The sequence below is a fragment of the Venustampulla echinocandica genome, assembly GCF_003357145.1.
Source record: "Venustampulla echinocandica strain BP 5553 chromosome Unknown scaffold_0, whole genome shotgun sequence".
Lineage (NCBI taxonomy): Eukaryota > Fungi > Ascomycota > Leotiomycetes > Helotiales > Pleuroascaceae > Venustampulla > Venustampulla echinocandica.
In genome coordinates this window covers 2,606,903-2,625,795 of record NW_022474205.1, presented here as the reverse complement: position 1 = coordinate 2,625,795, position 18,893 = coordinate 2,606,903, and the positions used below count along the sequence as shown (strand labels likewise).

The 18,893-nt window shown below is 48.4% G+C and overlaps 7 protein-coding genes across 7 annotated transcripts; 4 read left to right on the top strand and 3 right to left on the bottom strand.

Annotated features, from left to right (window-relative positions):
• Nucleotides 1–630: 630 nt before the first annotated feature.
• Nucleotides 631–2,756, top strand: BP5553_00811 (FYVE zinc finger; the record flags this gene model as incomplete). Its single annotated transcript, XM_032009434.1, has 4 exons — nt 631–1,238; nt 1,441–1,740; nt 1,806–2,050; nt 2,107–2,756. 4 exons carry the CDS (start codon nt 631–633, stop codon nt 2,754–2,756), a joined length of 1,803 nt encoding a protein of 600 aa, XP_031873488.1.
• Nucleotides 2,757–3,350: 594 nt separating this feature from the next.
• On the bottom strand, nt 3,351–4,758 carry BP5553_00810 (Acyl-CoA dehydrogenase NM protein; the record flags this gene model as incomplete). Its single annotated transcript, XM_032009433.1, has 3 exons — nt 3,351–3,386; nt 3,450–3,510; nt 3,560–4,758. The coding sequence occupies 3 exons, from the start codon at nt 4,756–4,758 to the stop codon at nt 3,351–3,353; spliced, it is 1,296 nt and encodes a 431-aa protein (XP_031873487.1).
• Nucleotides 4,759–5,118: 360 nt separating this feature from the next.
• On the top strand, nt 5,119–9,858 carry BP5553_00809 (uncharacterized protein; the record flags this gene model as incomplete). The annotated part of the gene is made up of 7 exons (XM_032009432.1): nt 5,119–5,681; nt 5,776–6,811; nt 6,865–6,966; nt 7,314–8,481; nt 8,533–9,604; nt 9,668–9,746; nt 9,799–9,858. The coding sequence occupies 7 exons, from the start codon at nt 5,119–5,121 to the stop codon at nt 9,856–9,858; spliced, it is 4,080 nt and encodes a 1,359-aa protein (XP_031873486.1).
• Nucleotides 9,859–10,791: 933 nt separating this feature from the next.
• Nucleotides 10,792–11,951, bottom strand: BP5553_00808 (NAD(P)H-hydrate epimerase; the record flags this gene model as incomplete). The annotated part of the gene is made up of 7 exons (XM_032009431.1): nt 10,792–10,897; nt 10,983–11,211; nt 11,279–11,375; nt 11,479–11,573; nt 11,643–11,708; nt 11,766–11,874; nt 11,940–11,951. 7 exons carry the CDS (start codon nt 11,949–11,951, stop codon nt 10,792–10,794), a joined length of 714 nt encoding a protein of 237 aa, XP_031873485.1.
• A 366-nt stretch (nt 11,952–12,317) lies between these two features.
• BP5553_00807 (putative ribosomal protein S16, mitochondrial) lies at nt 12,318–12,858 on the top strand (the record flags this gene model as incomplete). Its single annotated transcript, XM_032009430.1, has 4 exons — nt 12,318–12,394; nt 12,463–12,497; nt 12,552–12,694; nt 12,754–12,858. 4 exons carry the CDS (start codon nt 12,318–12,320, stop codon nt 12,856–12,858), a joined length of 360 nt encoding a protein of 119 aa, XP_031873484.1.
• A 261-nt stretch (nt 12,859–13,119) lies between these two features.
• BP5553_00806 (putative AVT6-involved in amino acid efflux from the vacuole) lies at nt 13,120–14,995 on the bottom strand (the record flags this gene model as incomplete). Its single annotated transcript, XM_032009429.1, has 8 exons — nt 13,120–13,733; nt 13,786–13,901; nt 13,960–14,003; nt 14,048–14,276; nt 14,327–14,652; nt 14,717–14,745; nt 14,800–14,882; nt 14,937–14,995. 8 exons carry the CDS (start codon nt 14,993–14,995, stop codon nt 13,120–13,122), a joined length of 1,500 nt encoding a protein of 499 aa, XP_031873483.1.
• Nucleotides 14,996–15,615: 620 nt separating this feature from the next.
• Nucleotides 15,616–16,281, top strand: BP5553_00805 (Uncharacterized protein; the record flags this gene model as incomplete). The annotated part of the gene is made up of 2 exons (XM_032009428.1): nt 15,616–15,826; nt 15,881–16,281. The coding sequence occupies 2 exons, from the start codon at nt 15,616–15,618 to the stop codon at nt 16,279–16,281; spliced, it is 612 nt and encodes a 203-aa protein (XP_031873482.1).
• Nucleotides 16,282–18,893: the final 2,612 nt, after the last annotated feature.

The window sequence follows — 18,893 nt, the reverse complement described above, 5'->3', positions numbered from 1 at the left end:
ACCGTAGTTTCCCCGTGATTTTTATTAATAATCGGCAATCCTTAATAATCCTCGGAGTGATACAGCACCAGCATCACGTGGATATCAGCATCACGTGCTCCCGCCCAGGAACTGCCGAGCGGGGGGCAATCGGGGCGAATCAATCGAATTCCACCGCGGACAGCTCGAGGAGCCTGAGTGACCAGTGACCAGTGACCAGTGGAGAGCAGCGCAGCGCAGCGCAGCGGAGTCTCTGATCTGAGTGAGTGGCTCTCTTGCTCGTCTCTTGCTCCCGAACTTATTATTTCCTCCCCTCCCCCCAAGACGCTCCCTCGCCCACTCCACCACGACCATGATTGCTCCAAGCTCCCTATTCTTCCGCTCGCAGATCGCCAATTCCTCGTCTTCCCTCTAAGATCGCGAGCTCTTCTTTCAACTCAATTCGAAGCTCTGTCGCTACCTCGTCCCTCGTGGGAGCGTCGCTGGCACCGCGACTCCAGCAGAGGCTTCACTCGAACTTGCCTCCACCCGCCTTGCGGCGTCGTCCTCAACCTCAATTCGGCTCCTTTCTGCGCGCATCTGTTCGAGGATCGTTAGGGCGTCAGGTTCCTGGGGTGGAATTACATCCTCTACGCTGCACGCTGGCCGAGAATGGATACAGCTCGGCGCTCATCGAGGGCTTCTCGGCCGAGCCAGCCTCTACAATCGACTTCACACCACTCCTCTGCCTCCTCGAATTCCTCCAGTCGCGCCGATCGGGCTACCCGATCAAACCATAAGACAGAGTCACCGCGAAAACTGACGCCCTCGGGCTCGCCCTCCTCGGAACCGCCAGATGATGCCATCGCGAACCCCGCGGAGGACGCCATCCAAACACGCCGAAAACGCAGTCGCGGCGAGGAGAGAGAAAAGCCTTCCAAGCCGCAGACAGCTCAAACCGAAATTACAAATGGCATCGACGAGAACGCCGACGATGATGAGGCCGTCCGCTGCATTTGCGGATTCGACGAGTACCCAGGACCGCCACAGCTTGGCGAGGAAGACAGCAAGCATGGCATAAAGGATGGAATTGAAGAGCCTATAATTACAGTCGCAGATGTGACTGAGGATGGGGCTGGCTTCTTCTTACAATGCGACGTCTGCAAAGTCTGGCAGCATGGATACTGTGTTGGGATCATGAACGAAGACATGAGCCCGGACGAGTACTTCTGCGAATTATGTCGCCCAGACTTACACAAGATCTTCGCCGCTCCAAATGGGTATGCTCCTCTCAATTTGTTCGATATAAATCAAAAATCCCTCTCCTTGTCGATTCATCGAGCTGTCAGCTCCCACGCGAGAACGTGGCGCAGATCAAGTCTCACAAGGCTGTCTGCTTCAGATTCAGCGAAACGTCGCGCGATAAACTTTACTTCTTACAACAATTTATGAAAATTCAGTTGCTAATATGATGGGACGCAGGCAACGGTATTCCCACTATCTCCCACTATACCAGAGTCTGTCACAAACTACCTCCCGCGCCGCCTCCTTTTCGAAAGATGGCACTCGGTCCCCACGAGGCAGCAAAAGCGGTCGGCCCTCTTCGAGCCTTCAAAGCGCCGCAAAGCGAAGATCTACAATGAATAGTAGGGATGCTGCGTATGACGAAGAAGAACAATTGCGACGCGCAATAGAGGCAAGCAAAGGGGGAAAGAGTGGTGAAAGTACAGATGGCGGAACCGAAATACGACGTAGTAAACGAGAACGTAGCGATAGCGAAGAGTAAGCAGCCATAGGTTTCCTTTTCTCCTTCGTGTCTAAGAGAAACCAAGTTGACACTGCTACAGAAAGCACGAAGGCATCAAGAGGCAGAGAACCTTATCCGCGTCACCCTCGCCTTCTCGCGAACTACAACAAACCCCACTAGCTGACTCTGACGATGGTACAAATGGACGGCAGACAGGCGCAAGGAAGATAAGAGGAGCGGCCGCCCGAAATCACCGGGAAAAGGAAATGAGGGAAGAACGAGAGAGAACACGGCAAGAGGCCGCAAATAAGAGGAAAGGTCGTGCTGAGCGTCGGCGGGTTGACGGTGGGTTTCATCGCAAATTAATTGATGGGGGCGCTGCTTATACTTTTAAATCACAGATTCAGATCCTTCAGAAGAATTACCACTTGCCGCAAGATCGGTCTCAAATAGAGTCACAGAGGCCGCTGCCCAACCTCTAGATCCACCAACGTCACCTCAAGTTGCAACACCCGACACACCACCTCCGAATCTACCCCAGGTCAGGAAAGGCGGTAGACCACCAAATTCTCGAAAAGGGAAGTTGGGGAAGAACCAATACACAAAAGACCGAGACCTACAAGACGGGGATGACCAGTCTCCACACCGGTCACAATCCAGAGATATAGGCAGAGGAGACGATAGCGGACACGGCCCGGGTAACAAGGGCCCAAATGAGGGCAAATCCGGCAAGTCTAGGAACAGCGGCAGCAAAATCACGATGGGAGATATGAGGAAACGCGTAGCGACCATTCTCGATTTTATCTCCAGAACGCAGCTCGAAATGGCCGGTGAATCAATGTCTCGAGACAGCGCTGATGCGGCTGAGAGGACAATCCGCGGCATCGCAGACGGGCTACCTATGATAAAGGTCAATGGCAAGAAGGGCCAGGAATCTGAAGGCGGCCAAGCTGAAGAAGGCTCCAACAAGGATTTCAAGGACCTTACGTGCTTGGAAATGATGGATGTCCTCACGAGGCAGCTTGTCAAGTGGCAACACGAGTTTGTATGATTTCTAGAGGGGGGGTGTTTAATTGGTGGTACCAACCCGGTCGGTTCAGGTGGTAGGCATATATATGTGGCAAAAAAGGCGCTTAGGGGAAATGTGAATAACGCTTATACCCACCCTACTTGAAAGTTAATTTATCAGATGAAACAATCTAAGATTTGACAAGGAATTGAGGGGGTTTATGTGAGCGTGTAAGATAGTATTAGGAAGGTGTGGTATTGGCCATTTGGGCTTGTGCTGTTGATAGTGGGTAGGAACTGTTTTTGTATTCATCGAATCGATAGTTCTAGGTCTTATATACAACCATTCCAAACTACCTAGGTAGGTATTTGCCCTAAACATAAGTTCTTGCAGGTTACCTCTTCTAGATGTCGTCTATCTATATTCCTTTCATGCCTATTGCAATTCTAGCCAAGTTCCACCTTCTTCGTCCACCTAATTTTGGAAATCATGTTTTCTTAGGATCGAAGAAGTATTTTATATTGCACGTAACACAGTAGTGTTCATATATTTTCATTGAATATATTTCTATCCAGGCGCCAAAATACGTATACACACCCTACATCCAAGCATGCTGGCAATTATTCCTTAGCCTTATTATAAGCCTAGATTTGCGTATTCTTTGTTAAAAGCCTAGGGATATGTCAGTATTGTTATTATAAAGGGAAAAGGGCGGGAAAAAAGGAGAGGACTTACCCTGCCCAAGACCATTCTGCGTATCTCACTCGTGCCCGCCCCAATCTCGTACAGTTTGGCACTGGCGAGACTTAGTAAAATATTTGGGGAGCAATCAGTGGGAGACTCACTCTCGTAGTAGTCTTGATGCTGGCATTTCCTCGACATATCCCATCCCGCCAAGTAGCTGGATGCAATCCAATGTGCACTCCGTGGCTCTTTCCGCAGCATAGAGAATAGCACCAGCACAGTCCTGTGTACGAACCTGGCCAAGCTCATCAACTTTCTTAGCAGTATCATACGTATACGCTCTCGAAGCTTGCAGCTTTGTGTACATGTCTGCAAGCTTCCCCTGGACAAGCTGGTTGTGTGCGATTGGAACACCGAACTGCTTCCTCTGGTGTGTAAATGGGAGAGCGACGTCCAAAGTAGCTTGCATGATTCCAAGTGGGCCGGCACTTAAAACCAGACGTTCGAGGTCGAGGCCTTCCATTAGTACCTTGACTCCACGGTTGACCTGTCCCAAGATGTTCTCTTCGGGCACAAATACCCCGTCAAAGACCAGCTCGCCGGTGTTGCTCCCGCGCATACCCATCTTATCCAGCTTCCTTGCACAGCTAAATCCCTCGGACTTTTTCTCAACGATGAAAGCAGTAATGCCCTTGGATCCAGCATCTGGCTCCGTCTTCGCATATACCACAATAACATCCGCGTCGGGGCCATTGGTGATCCACATCTTAGTGCCATTGAGCACATATCCTCCATCAACCTTCTTCGCTGTGGTTCTCATGCTAACAACATCACTTCCCGCTCCACTTTCGGACATCGCCAAAGCCCCAATACTCGTCCCAGCAATCAGACCAGGCATGAATTTCTTCTTTTGCTCTGGGCTGCCGTTCAGCTGTAACTGATTGACGCAAAGTTGGGAATGTGCCGCGTAGCTTAGGCCAATTGACCCGGATGCCCTAGAGATCTCTTCTAGAACAATACAATGTGCTTGATACCCCATAGCCATACCACCGACGTCTTCATCGGCCGTTATCCCCAAGAAACCTGCCTCTCCTAGCTTAGGCCACATCTCGTTCGGGAAAGCGTTCGACTTGTCCGTCTTCGACGCCACTTCTTCAGTTATCTCACGCCGAGTAAACTCCTGCACACGCTCTCGAAGCTCTGCGAGATCGCTCGAGGTCGGGGCCTCAAAGCCCTTGGGATGTTTTGAGGAGGCATTCCGCCGGGATATAGAGGTGGAGGGTGCCAACCGCTGGGCTGCGAATGGAATTGGGAGACATGGACGGGCGGCCAGGGACCGGAAACACTTCACCGTCGCCATATTCCAAAAGTGTATATATAATAAGCAAAAGTACGATCGTGATAAGTAATGCACCAGATAAAGCAGGCTCACATGGCGATGTTTACTTTGCAATTGCCTTTGAAAAAGCATCAGCGGCTTAAGAAGGAGGGAGCTGTTTAACCCCTGCCACTACCCCACATTCTAAAGCTCCTACCAGGCCGAATCGCCGAACGCGCCCTTCCCCGCTTAAGCCGTGGCTGGCCGTCCCTCCCGAACCTCAATGCCACCAAGCTACGGGATGCTCTCCGGAGTCAACATGAATAATTCATGTAGAGATCCAACACATTCGCCGTTGCAACTGCAATTGCAACAGCAACAGCAACATCTATAATCTTTACCATGTCGGCGTTTCGTGCTTCTCAAGGAGCTTGCCGACTCTCTCGACGCATTGCGAAACCTGGACCCTTTCCTACGAGCCTCCCCCTCTGTACTGCATCTGCATCCCGCGGTGTTGCAACACATAGCCTGCCCAGCCAGGCCAATGCCATATCAGTTTTACCGTCACTTGTCGATCCATCGTCCGAAGGATATAGGGAAAATGCAAAACAAATGGGAGAAGTTATGGCACGTCTCGAGGAGTTGACGAAGAAGATACATCAAGGCGGTCCTCCAAAGGCACGAGATAAGCACATCGCGAGGAAGAAGATGCTTCCCAGAGACCGGGTTACGGCATTGGTTGATCCTGGGACATCGTTCTTGGAGCTGTCTCCTCTTGCTGGCCATGAAGTGTATCCCGAAGCGGAGGTTCCTGCTGGGGGCATTATCACCGGCGTAGGGGTGATTGAGGGTGTCACTTGCATGATTGTTGCCAATGATTCCACGGTCAAGGGTGGCACTTATTATCCCATTACCGTGAAGAAGCATTTGAGGGCCCAGGCGATTGCACAGGAGAATAACTTACCGTGAGTATAGCTTTCTTGTTCTATCATATTATGTTTTATAAGCTCTTTTGCGTGTCTAGGCTTTTCTACTAGTCCTAGTAGCTAACTTATGTAGTTGTGTATATCTAGTCGATTCCGGCGGCGCCAACCTTCCACATCAAGCTGATGTCTTCCCCGATCGCGAACACTTTGGGCGTATCTTCTATAACCAGGCGAGGATGAGCTCCATGGGAGTACCTCAGATCTCCGTTGTAATGGGACCGTGTACCGCCGGTGGTGCATACGTCCCAGCGATGTCTGACGAAAGTATCATTGTCGGAGAGCAAGGCCATATCTTCCTCGCCGGCCCTCCACTAGTCAAGGCAGCAACTGGCGAAGTTGTGAGCGCAGAAGAACTTGGTGGCGGGAAAATGCACTCATCCGTCTCCGGGGTGACAGATTACCTAGCTGTAGACGATGCCCATGCTCTTGTCCTTGCCAGGAGATCTATCAGCAATCTCAATTGGCCGAAAAAGCAATTCCCTCCTCCCTCGACATATCAAGAGCCTTTGCACGACCCGGAAGAGCTTATCGGCATTGCCAGCACGAATCTGCGACGACCTCTCCCAATCCATGAGATAATAGCACGAATTGTGGACGGTAGTGTGTTTTCAGAGTTCAAGCGCGACTATGGAAGCACGCTTGTCACAGGGTTTGCACATATTTATGGCCACAAAGTTGGTATTATTGCCAACAATGGGATTCTATTTAGCACCTCGTCCCTGAAAGGTGCTCATTTTATTGAGCTATGCTGCCAACGGCAAATACCCCTAATATTCCTTCAAAACATCAGTGGCTTTATGGTTGGCACTGATGCCGAGAGGGAAGGCATTGCAAAAAACGGAGCGAAGCTTGTGACTGCTGTTGCATGCGCCAACGTACCAAAGTTCACCGTTGTCGTCGGAGCAAGTAATGGTGCTGGGAATTACGGAATGTGTGGGAGGGCTTACGGTCCGAGATTCTTGTGGATGTGGCCGAATGCGAAGATTGGTGTAATGGGCTCAGAGCAATTGACGGCCGTTATGGAAACTGTTGGGAAAGCAGTAGATCCAGAACTCAAGGCGAGAATTGAGACGGAGAGTGAGGCAGTTTTCTCATCTGCCAGATTATGGGTAAGTGATCGTGTTGGACAACTTATAATACAGAGCTTGGCTAACAACAATAGGATGATGGCGTTATACCCCCGAGCCAGACACGGAGAGTACTCGGATTGGGTTTGATGGCTGCTTTGGGCGGGAAGAATGAACCGGTTGCTACGAAATTTGGAGTTTTTAGAATGTAGAGTAGCCATGATATAATATGCCACAATTTTAACTATATATCCATATAGGCATCTGCCGCTTTGCCCCTCCCTCTTCTCTGATTTACTTTCTCATAAATTAATAACAGCCTAGTACAGTAAGTAATGACTTACTAAATATAATTAAAGTGACTTCTATACTTAGAGTAATCGGCATGAAAAATATACTTTCTAGAGCCTCCAATCTCAACTCCCGAGATAACTTGAACGCGCTCCAAGTACATGTATGACGCTGGAAAAGTACCTAAGTAGCGACCGCTTTCTTATCCGCTGCGAGGGGAAAACTAGGGGAACTAACAAAAATACTTATACAGGGGAAAGGAAAAGGCGGCGGGGAACCTCGGCAAGTTAATAAGTTAACCCGCATCAACGGAGAGCGGTTACAATCGGCGTTATTGTTCCTCGACTTCCAGCTCGAGATCGTCACTGGACTCAATGGACTCCGTAGTGTCAACAATCGTCCATCAAGAGCGAGAGATCTCTCTTGCTCCTACAATTTAATTGCCTCTGACGATACTACGTATAATTATTCCAAACTTCATGCCGTCCTAATGCTGCCAGCTTCTAGATCGCGGGCAATTGCCCGTCGTGTCTTTGCTGCTACTGCCACTGCCCCTCAATCCCGCTATCTCTCAACCCCAAGCTCCTCAGCTTCCGTCTCCTCCCCAATTGCCTCCGTTCTTATAGCCAACCGTGGCGAAATAGCTCTACGAGTAGGCCGGACGGCCGCCGCACTTGGTGTTCGATGTACGACGATTTACACCGATCCAGATTCGCATTCCCAACATGCGCTCTCGAGTCCCTTCTCTGTGAACCTAGGCGCGCCGAATGCATACTTAGATGGGGAACGCATTATCTCAGTTGCAAAGGAACAGGGCTGTGAGGCCTTACATCCCGGCTATGGATTTCTCAGTGAGAATTCAGCCTTTGCTAAGAGATGCGTTGAGGAAGGGTTGGTGTTTATTGGGCCGCCATGGAAGGCTATCGAGGCTATGGGGAATAAGTCGAGGAGTAAAGAGATTATGATTGCAGCTGGAGTGCCCTGCATACCGGGCTACCATGGGAAGAACCAAGATCCTGCATATCTTTTGGAGGAGGCTAAGAAGATTAATTTCCCTGTCATGGTGAAAGCCGTGAAGGGTGGAGGTGGGAAAGGAATGCGGATTGCGTTAAATGAAGGCGAGTTTCTGAGTAAACTGGAAAGCGCAAAAAGCGAAGGCAGGAATTCTTTTGGGGATGATGAGATGCTGATTGAGAAGTATATTGCTACTCCGCGGCATATTGAGGTCCAGGTATTTGCGGATAAGCACGGAAATGCGGTGGCTTTGGGGGAGCGAGATTGCAGTCTTCAGAGAAGGCATCAGAAGATTGTTGAGGAAGCACCAGCTCCAAATCTAGCGGAGAATATCAGACAAGAATTGTGGGAGAAGGCCAGGGCTGCTGCTCTGGCAGTAGGCTATGAAGGAGCGGGAACTGTAGAGTGTAAGGCATCCCCCAACCAGAAACCGCTCAGACTTCTAACATTATAAATAGTTATTTTCGACAATGCTACAAACGAATTCTTCTTCATGGAAATGAACACTAGGCTTCAAGTCGAGCACCCTGTGACTGAAGCTATCACCGGGGAGGATCTCGTCTCATGGCAATTCAAAGTCGCTGCGGGCGAGCCACTTCCTTTAGACCAAGATACCATCGCCAAACGAATATCAGAGCGCGGATGGGCCATCGAAGCTCGTATCTATGCTGAGAACCCGGCCCAAAACTTCATGCCTGATTCCGGCAAGCTCATCCACCTTCGAACCCCTGAGATATCAGATAGTGTCCGGATTGATGCTGGGTTTATCCAAGGTGACACTATCTCATCAGCCTACGACGGTATGATTGCAAAGCTTATTGTCAGCGGCCCAACAAGAGAAGTAGCGCTCCGGAAGCTAGATGCTGCGCTACAAGAATACGAAGTTGTTGGCTTAAATACGAACATCGAGTTCCTAAAGAGAATCTGCAAAAGTCCTGCTTTCATGAAAGGAGATGTGGAAACCGGATATATCGAAAAATACAAAGAGGAGTTGTTTCTTCCTGAGACGGTTGAGCCAACGATAGTCGTTCAGGCTGCATTGGGTATTCTTGCACAGGAGTGCTCGGATAGAGGAGCAAGCTATCCGGGAGGACCCCACGGAGAATCTGTGGGCTTTAATGCGAGCAACAAGCGGCAGTTCACGTTCCTCCCATCCAGTGATCCCAAATCCCAACCATTCCTTGTTGATGTTGATCAGATTGGCAACAATTTATACAATGTTGCAGTGAAAAGTCCGGCAATAGAGGAATCATATACCAATGTGGTCTGTGAGGGGAAGAGCCGCTCTTCTATCTCAACGTTCTTCCCTCATACGAGAATTGAAAGCACCATAATAATTGACGGCGACAAACTCGCCATCTTCCAACGAGGCAAGCAAACACAATTACTACTATCAACTCCGTCATGGTATGAGAAAGCCCTCGGGCTCAAAGACGTGACAAATAGCGTTCTTGCACCAATGCCGTGCAAAGTGCTAAGGAATGAGGTCAAGGAGGGAGATGAGGTCCAGAAAGATCAGGCCTTGGTTGTGTAAGTTCTGTTTGCAGCTACTACCACTATCTCTTGATTTTTCCATATCTAACTTCTGAATAGCATTGAAAGCATGAAGATGGAAACGGTAATCAGATCCCCACAGCAGGGCGTGGTTGCTAAACTCGTGCATAAAGAAGGAGTATGATGAGCTCCATTCCGCAATTACAAGTATTGATACTAATCTTGAATAGGATATTTGCAAAGCGGGAACGGTACTTGTGCTTTTTGAAGAAACCAGCCCTGATTCCTGAACTAGATTTGGCGTCTCAAGGCCAGTTTCAGGATCCGCATATAGCAGAACCAATATATCGATGGGCAAGGCCTTCTACAAGTTTTGATGATGCATGATGAGAATTTGGGAGCTGGGGATTGGATGATGAATGTATGACTAGAGTCTCCGGTGTTTAGAGTGATGGAATCTAAATCTTACCCTTGGGATATTTAACTATCACCTTTGATAACTGACTGATATGTCTCGATACATGAGTAAAGCATTAAGCGGTAAATGCTATGAGTCCCTCTAATCTCAGCATCTAAAGTAAGTCAGAATACAAACACGCACTTTAGATACACAATATAAACACAATGGTGAAACTAAATACGCAGTTAAGCTCTCTCGCCGCCTTCTCCACAACCGTCACGCCCCATAACAAGTGAAGCCGGGAGAAAACCCTCATTATATATACTCCCTTGCAAAAAGGCTGGAAAAAACATTATAAAAATATATAACATTATCAGACACCCCAGGAGCAAAAAGAGTTCAGCCCGGTGTCGAATGCCTACATCTCTTGCCGGTTTTTCGTTTTGTCGTTGTTGTCATTTTTTGGGGCCTATCGATCCTCTCCAGAAGACAATTTGATCCAAACCACCTAGCCAAGTGGCCACCTTTTGTCTTCCTTAAAATACCAAAATCGCTTATTTTGATTTATATAGGATAGGGATGGAGAGTCGAGAGAAAGGTGATAAGCTATCATATAATCAGCACTTTATTGTAGGTCATAGTCTGGTTAGATATTTCTCTATTGATAAGGAACATATACATTGTGTATTACTTATATTTTTGTTAGGCTGAGTTGGTGCTATATTTCACCTTGAGGAACTTGTTCTTATGATATACCTCTATTACTCCCACTAAACCTAGGCGCCTTCCCTTTTGCATTTTGGCTGGGTTGTGATACGACTATTTACAACTTCTTCTTTCCATCGCTCCCTAGTTCCACAATCTGATCCACACCATCGTAGTCCGGCAATTCCAGGCCATATTTGTGTGCAATATCCGGGCTCAAGAATCTATTTCACACGGGTTAATATCTAAATGACCCCTCTTGGCAATTACGACAATGGTAGGAAGAGTTATGAGGACCGACCAACATACCTTCCGCCCAAAAAGTGTCGTCCTCTAAACCATTTTGTCAATGGCTTTGGCGCCGTCAAGCTTACTAGCGCGGTAGGATTGAAGCTCGACCCTGGACCGGACGATGGAGGCCCTTCTTCAATATTCCAGGATGAAGGAGCATCGACGGATGTCACGGGGACGGTGGTGTTCTGAAGCTCCTCTATGATGGCGGAAAAGGGCTCGCGGACTTCGCCGGAGAAAGAGAAGCCTGTATTGAAGTTTGTAGGTTAGATGGGATCCGGGAGGGAAGGAGGACGAGAAAAGGGGAGACAAACCGAAGATTGCATCGACGACCTGATCAGCTTCTTTAAGGGCGGCGGCGAAGTCGGTGGTAAAAGGGATTTTTAGGTTTTTAAGCTGGGTTGTGAGGCGCTGGAAGGTGTTAGAAGCATAGTTGTACGAAGTTATGACCCCAGGAGGGGAAGGAGAAGAAGATGCTTCTCGGAATAACTGATGCGTATATAGGATAACATACCCCATACAGCTCGTTCTTGCCCGGTTTCGGATAATATATCACCGGCTTATATCCATAATGCCAAAGATGCCTGGCGGCAACAAGTCCATCGCCACCTTTCTCTTATCAGAAAATACCAATCTCATCCACCACCCATTCATCACATTCCAAAGCAATTGACTTACCATTATTTCCCGGACCACAGACAACCAGGATACGCCGTCCTCCAATTGGTGATTTAAGACGATAAACTGTAAGTAAACCTCAGCCATATGAAATCATCAAAAGAAAAATGCAGAGATCCGAACCGGCTTGCGAGACACTGAGACCTGCGAGTTCCATGAGCTGATCAAGCGAGAATCCCCCGATGCTCATGAGATCTTTGTCTAGAGCTGCTGCATTTTTGGCGGAGAGAGTCTTGTATTATTTAGCTATTATCCAATATCTACTCGATAAAAGGGCTAGATTAATTTAACGCGCACCTTCATCGCCATTTCTTCCGACGTATTGGGATATATCAGCTTGTACCAGCGTCTATGGACGAGATGATGGATAAAATAGCTAGGCAGACGAAATATGATGTCAAAGGGAAGTACAAGCGTAACTGTAAATCCCAACTGATTTCAGGTTGGAAAATCGTAATCACTTGATAAATAATTACACTTTGATGGTTGTCTGGCGTTGATGTCACCTCACATCATTGGGAAAGGCACCTGTTCGCTTTGCCAAGACTCCCGTCTCGCAGCGGAGCGCGGAGCGGAGCGGAAAGAGCTCGCGCGACCAAAAAAGTGTAGTCCCTTGAACTACCTCGACGACAGATTACACCGCGCTGCAACTCCCAACTCGCAATCCCATCCACCATGGTCGTGAAAATCAGATTAGCCCGCTTCGGGCGCTGCAAAGCGCCTTTCTACAACATTGTAGTTGCACAAGCTCGGTATGTTGTGTCCTTTGCTGAGCCCCATCATCTTGACCGAACAGGCTCTAATACTACTCCTACCACAGGACCGCCAGGAATAGCAAGCCGATCGAAGTCCTAGGTATGCCATATGCAATGAGTAGGTTTATGGGATGTGTCTAATGCAGATCTATAGGGACATACGACCCGATTCCAAAACCACCAATTGACGGTGAGGGAAAGCCGTTTAAAGACATCAAGCTAGATACCACGCGCGCGAAATACTGGTTGGGAGTAGGCGCTCAGCCTAGTGATCCAGCTTGGAGATTATTATCTATGGTAAGGGCTCTGAAATACCGAAATGAACTACGAAGATACTGACTGATATGTTCCTTTAGGCCGGGTTGTTGATTCCAAAATATCGTCCAAAGCCGACAACGCAAAACCAACCTCAGATAACAATAGAAAGCCAACCTGAGACGACCGAGAAGATTGCACATTGATTGAACCGATGTATAATATGAGAGGAATTGCATACAGGGGCGTTTTGAAGCTCAGTGCAGCATGGGATTATGTGTGAAGGCGTTGCGGTTCTGTCTTTGTAAAACAAGATCGACACATTGTATTTGATATATATGTACATGGAGAATTATCTTAACTGCTCATTCGCTTGCTATGCTGCCGTAGATCGTGAATGATACTCCTGATGGCCTCAAACGCCCAAAATATGCTGTATCCCAAATGCCAATTGTACATGCTGAATTTTAGACCTTATGCGCTGGCTCACCGGCAAAGAACAGATTTGTTCCCAAACACAGTATCATGATGAAACCACCATATATGGCCAGAGCAAGTGAAAGCTTTCGCAGTATCGGCTTAAAATACTTGGGCTCCCTACTCGTCTCCCCACTGAAGCTCTCATCATCATCCCGCTCTTCCTCGTCATCCTCCTTGGTTAGTCTTTGATGATGGATCGATTCTGGCGCGGATATCTTATAATAAAAAAGACCCGGCAAGATGAAGCTTATGCTGGTGCTTCCGGTACTACCAACGTAGGCGAGAACCTTGTCGAGAGATTCGACGGTCATTGCAGCTGTGTAGCTCAGAACAACGATCACAGTCGTGATGATAGCGAAACGTAGTTCGCTGATAGTGTCATTTCTTGCCGGGGATTGAGCTACGGCACCTGGAAGTAAGGGAGCTGATCTTGCGGGTGAAGTGTTGGGTGAGTTTCTTGCACCTTTATTAAAGCCACTAGGTCGCCATTTCAAAACTGCATCAACAGAAGCTCTGCATGGATGCACTTGGAGCGGGTATGAAAACATAACAAGGATGACGATGGCTGCCTTGGCGATTGTCGAAGCAATTGAGGGTACGTCTGTATATGTTTCAGCTCCAATGTTCAATAGGATATGGATGGAGATCCTTACACATTGCAACTATATTTCCAGCCACATTATTGCCAAATGATAGATAACCCGTGATCGCAACGAGAATATAGACAGAGGCTGCGGAGCCAATACTAGCAATAGCAACGCCCGTGGTTCTGAAAACAGAGAATGTAAGTATAGGGTAACACACTCGTGCTGGGGAGGGGGGTTTACCGTCTGTGGGAATTGTCCTGGATCTCGTTCAAAATAGAAAACATCTATGCTGTTAGCGGGATCCATCTATTACCGTAGTGAACCTTACATTCTGATGGCAGGTGTACGCAAAAACGATAACTGGAAAGCTCTGCAGCGTGGGGACAAGACCACCCCATTGAATTACTCTGATTTCGCCCCTATCAGCCATTGTGTCTCCTTTAACAAAGTGGTACACGACGAGTATCACTAGGTAGCCAATGGAGACCAACGCCACCATGCTGGTGTATTTGAGCGAGTCAAGACGACGCAGAAAGGACAGCGGAATGACCACGAGCCTAAAAACATGTGTAAGCGGCAGTACACCTAGCGGAGGAGTGGTACCAACATAAACACGGTCACCCAGAACTGTCGGTCCACAAGAAATGGAGTTGCATCGGCCGCTTCATTGAACCCTCTTACAACGCCCGGCATAAGATCACCAATGATGATCAAATAGCTCACGCCAACACCAAAACATTTTATGGCGATGGCAGCGTCGAAGATCACAGCGGCATTCGGATACGTGATCTGGGATAGGGCGAAGAACGAGGCATTTCCCCTATCCAAGTATCGGGCACATCGAGATTGTAAATATAACCCAAAGGCTGCTGTCATTCCCGACCATACGATAACGAAGATACCGAGCATGATACCCATGTGGGACATTGCCGACTACATTATCAGACGTTATTATTTGTTCGCTCCAAGGGGGGATCGGGTATCATTTCGAACGTACGGGCATCGCTAGTGTACCAGCGCCAATAACTGTGATGATCCATCAGAATAAAGTAAGTGAAGGGAGATTTGTATAGGACATACTGGTATTAACAAGGTTGATATTGCTGCTTATCCATGAAGCCTGACCAGCGAAGTTCAGGTCCTTCAGCCGACTCGACCGGCGCCTGTAACTTGAAAATTAGCTAAAGCCAAAGTCACAGTATATCCCATGTGCTCACCGTCTCCCTCTGCTGGAGTCCGCAGCGCTGGACCCCGGGATGGCGGAGTATGTAGCCATGTTACTGGTCGGCTATTCCCTTTCCACGAAACGAGTGCGATTCTTTTGGCAGGTTTAGTTTAGGGGAGTCTCCCTAGGTTAAAGATTGAAAAATTCGTCCGTGAGATAGGACGTTAGATGGCGGACTAGACGTTGGAGGTAATTCTTCGAAGACGGTCTGGGGGCTGGAATTCAAAATACGGTGCAGGCAATTTGAATCTGTCCTCAATCATGCTGCGCAAGGCCGTTGCGGAGGGAATGTAAATTAAAATAAAGGACCGCGGTGAAGTATCCCAGAAGCCGAGAGGTTCAGAACCCTCTTGTTGTGGGGGAATTGAACACTGCCTCGAGGGTATCTTTCGTGCTCTCGTGAGTCGTGGTGTCTAGAATAGCAGGAGGAGGTTCCATTACGAAGTACTCCGTATTATTAGACCATTGCCCCAATTTAGCACGTTCTATTTCCTGGGGTGGTCACGTGTGGCCCCAACCTAACGGTTCTCAGCCTTACGAATGTACACCTGCCAAGCCAATTGATTCTCCAGACCGACACCGACAACTACTGGACTGTTTGTTTACTTTGGAGCTGAAGCTGCACCCAAAAGTTCGGCCTTCCTCGTGCTACTAAACATCAGCAGTGCGATATGGACAACACCTTTGATAAAACTGCCACGGAGACGATCGACCTTCTTGAAGCGCGGTTACGGAGAATCGAATATGCAGTATGTGGTCATGTCCCGGATGCTACAAATGGTAGCCAACAGGCCTCTGCCCTCACGCGCCTTTCACAGCTAGAGCGTTCTCTTCATCAGCTTGCATCAAACTCAAGAGTGATCCAAGATCTTCTAAAGCTGCGTATGTAGCTTCCATTCTACGTTTCAAGCTTGAGCAATCACTCACAATTTTTAGATTCAAAACATCCAGCTTTATTCCAGCAAATCGACGCCGACGAAGTCCCAACAACGCTTGACACAACCAATATCCTATCAATAGTTCTAGCATCCGCTAGCTCGTACCCCTCAGCTGCATCCCGTCTTACATCGATACTTGACACCCCGATCCCTCCTGCCGAGCTCTCAATCCAACTCATCGAGTTATATCCGCGAATCGCGAAGTTAAGAGCTCTCCAAGCGGCGCAGAATGAGGATATTGCAGAATTGAGGGAGCGGAGTGCTGCTCTGATCCAACGATGGTATACTGTGGGTATACTTGGCGGTGGAGATAGCTGGGCGGAATTGGAAGGGAGGGTCGGGCAGGTAGAACAGCAGGTTAGACGTGCTGCCTCGGCAAGACAGGTTGATAATGTTTGATCTGAGACGTACGAAATATATCAACCGGCAATTAGTGCATCGGGCAGCCCGTGAGGAACCACGAAGTTATGCACGAAATACGTCACCGTTAGCGGCACTGGGGGGAAACCGAAAGCGGGTGGGCAGAACCAAGCTCGACACTTGTTAGGATGCAACAGGAACGAATTTGGACAATGGTTTCCTGTTTGAGGAATTCAAATACCTAGGGCCACGCGGCAGTGGCCAGATGCGGCGACGAAACGGGTTGGTGGTGATCAGACCCCGAGTATCGAACGTCTCAACGGAAAGCCATGTGTGAGGGCTCTAACAGGCAGAACTTGCGAAGTCAAAGTGCAAGACACATGGAGTGCCACACCTGGTGCAGCGGGCCAAGTATTTAAAACGAAATGTTATTAGACCGGGCTCTAGCATCGTCGAAGAGAGGAAGGCAATTGTAATCCAGACTCTCTCAAGAGTTATCCGCAAGTCGATATAAGAGCAGCCGCCGCTAGTTTATTCTACCTAATAGCAATGAATGGATATCCGCGGGCCTCGGCCTCTGTACGGAGTGCTTAACCTAGACATCCTCTGATACACCACTGAGTTTAGTGGTTTCTACTTACCGGTACTCCCACTAGACAACACATCTAGCGAGTTTTATAAATGTAAGAATTCCCTGATTTCGAGAAACAACTACCGCCTCGGAGGGCCTCCAGTAGTCTGGTTGGGTGGCTTTTCATGGTGTCATCGCCTCCTAGTGAGCCACTTCCACCCCTAATGTACATCTACTCCGCACGCAGGCGCCACAAGAGTCCTGAAAATGCTTCTAACTAAAGATGGAATATCTAACAAGTAGCCCAATATTTATCCGAATAGGTAGTTTTGAGAAGCACTTCTAATATCACTGATCTTCCAATTGGCTAGCGGGCCTGACGGTTATTCTGCAATCAGGAGGTTGGTTGGTGATGTAAGTAAGTACCTACCTGGATAGACGCGTCGTGAGATAACCAATGTGAAATTAAATCAATCACGCAATTGCAAGCCCACCTCGGGGGGATGAGAGATTACATTATTTTTGTCTATTTTGTTTCCCTTTTGTCTTTTAGGTTATTTATTTGTCCTTGCTATTTTTCTTGAAGATACTACGTACCTGGAATTCGCTACAGGCTGGTTGGAACCACTTAACCCCCCCCCCCTCTGTGCCAATAATACGAAGGGAAACCCCACCAGGTTGGTTTGAGCGAGTGGAATTAAAGAGGAATTTAGTGATATGAATGGGGTTTGTAATTCGTTGGTTTTAATTTTGATGTTATTCCAATTTCTGGGGTTTTTATAGTGCAGACAATCAATCTATTTTGCTTAGTGGAGATACGTAAGAAGAATCTTTACTCGGTATATATAAAAAAAACACTAATTCTATAGCATATGGAGATGTGATAAACTTAAAGGACCAGATCACTATCTCATTTTGGCCACTTGATGCCACATAATTAGGTACTTCGTAAGAGCATGAAATCATTTGCTTTCGGTATTACTGATTCCCGGATTGGTTTAGCCGCCTGGACTGGGAACGAGATTGCCGGGGGGCTGATGCTTGGAGCCAAGGTCTGGATATTATATTGTCTCAGGACCAATGACTTGCCCTGGGAGGGGATCACAATGCAACGGATACAGTGGCACAGGAGAAGGGGACTGGGACTCTGGGACCGGATCAATTGCGGACGATGCGCTGCGATGTCTGTGCCTGAGTCTGTGGAGGCCCGTGTTCAAGAACCGTTCGTTCAAGTTCAACTCCATATCATCCGTCGCATTATTCCATTCCATCCGATCGATCCCAATCCAGGCGAACTGCTGGTGGAGTCTGCACACGCGTAGACTTGAAACTCGCCGGAAGCGCGCCAACGAGGATGAGAATTGGCAAGAATGAAGGTTGACGCAGCAGAGCCAGTCGCAACGGAGAAGAAGGATGGATATTCGAGATCACCCTACGGGACAGGATAGCCCACTGCACAGCCCTGGCCCAGACTGCCCGGCGCCAAATAATAAGACTGGAAGAGTAAATTATTCGTCGAGTGAGACGAAGTAAAGATTCATAGTGGAGTCGAGTGGAGGTCGGAGAACTCGTAGACTCGTACTTCGTAGGACGGCAGACTTGGTGTGCCGTGGTAGTTGGAGCCGTAGTAGCAGCAGTAGTACGTGGTACCTGACTAGCGAATTGAGCACTTCTCCACCATATATATAAAGAATGAATAAATCTGATGTTTAGATAGACCGGACTCAGCTCAAGCCCCAATAATAAATGGTGTGGAGCAGATCATTGTCAGACTGTAGTCGTGCCACATCGTAGCTTCGTTGGCTCAAACGTAGTCGCTGCAGGCAGAACATCAAAGACACGACGCACTGATAGGAAGCCAGCAGCCAGAGATTCCAGATACAGTCAATAATGACCTGCGTTGCTACGTTGGCTTACTGCTTGGTGGTGTTGGCAGATTGGGATCCGTGAATAATGAGAGAGTGTTCAATGCCAGAGATTCAGTGCCCAGGACGCCCAGTGTATGCCCAGGGCTATCAGGGCCTCCATCCAGCGCTCTCAGGGCCTCCAGGGCTTGCGGTGCTTACTCCGTCCCCCGTCT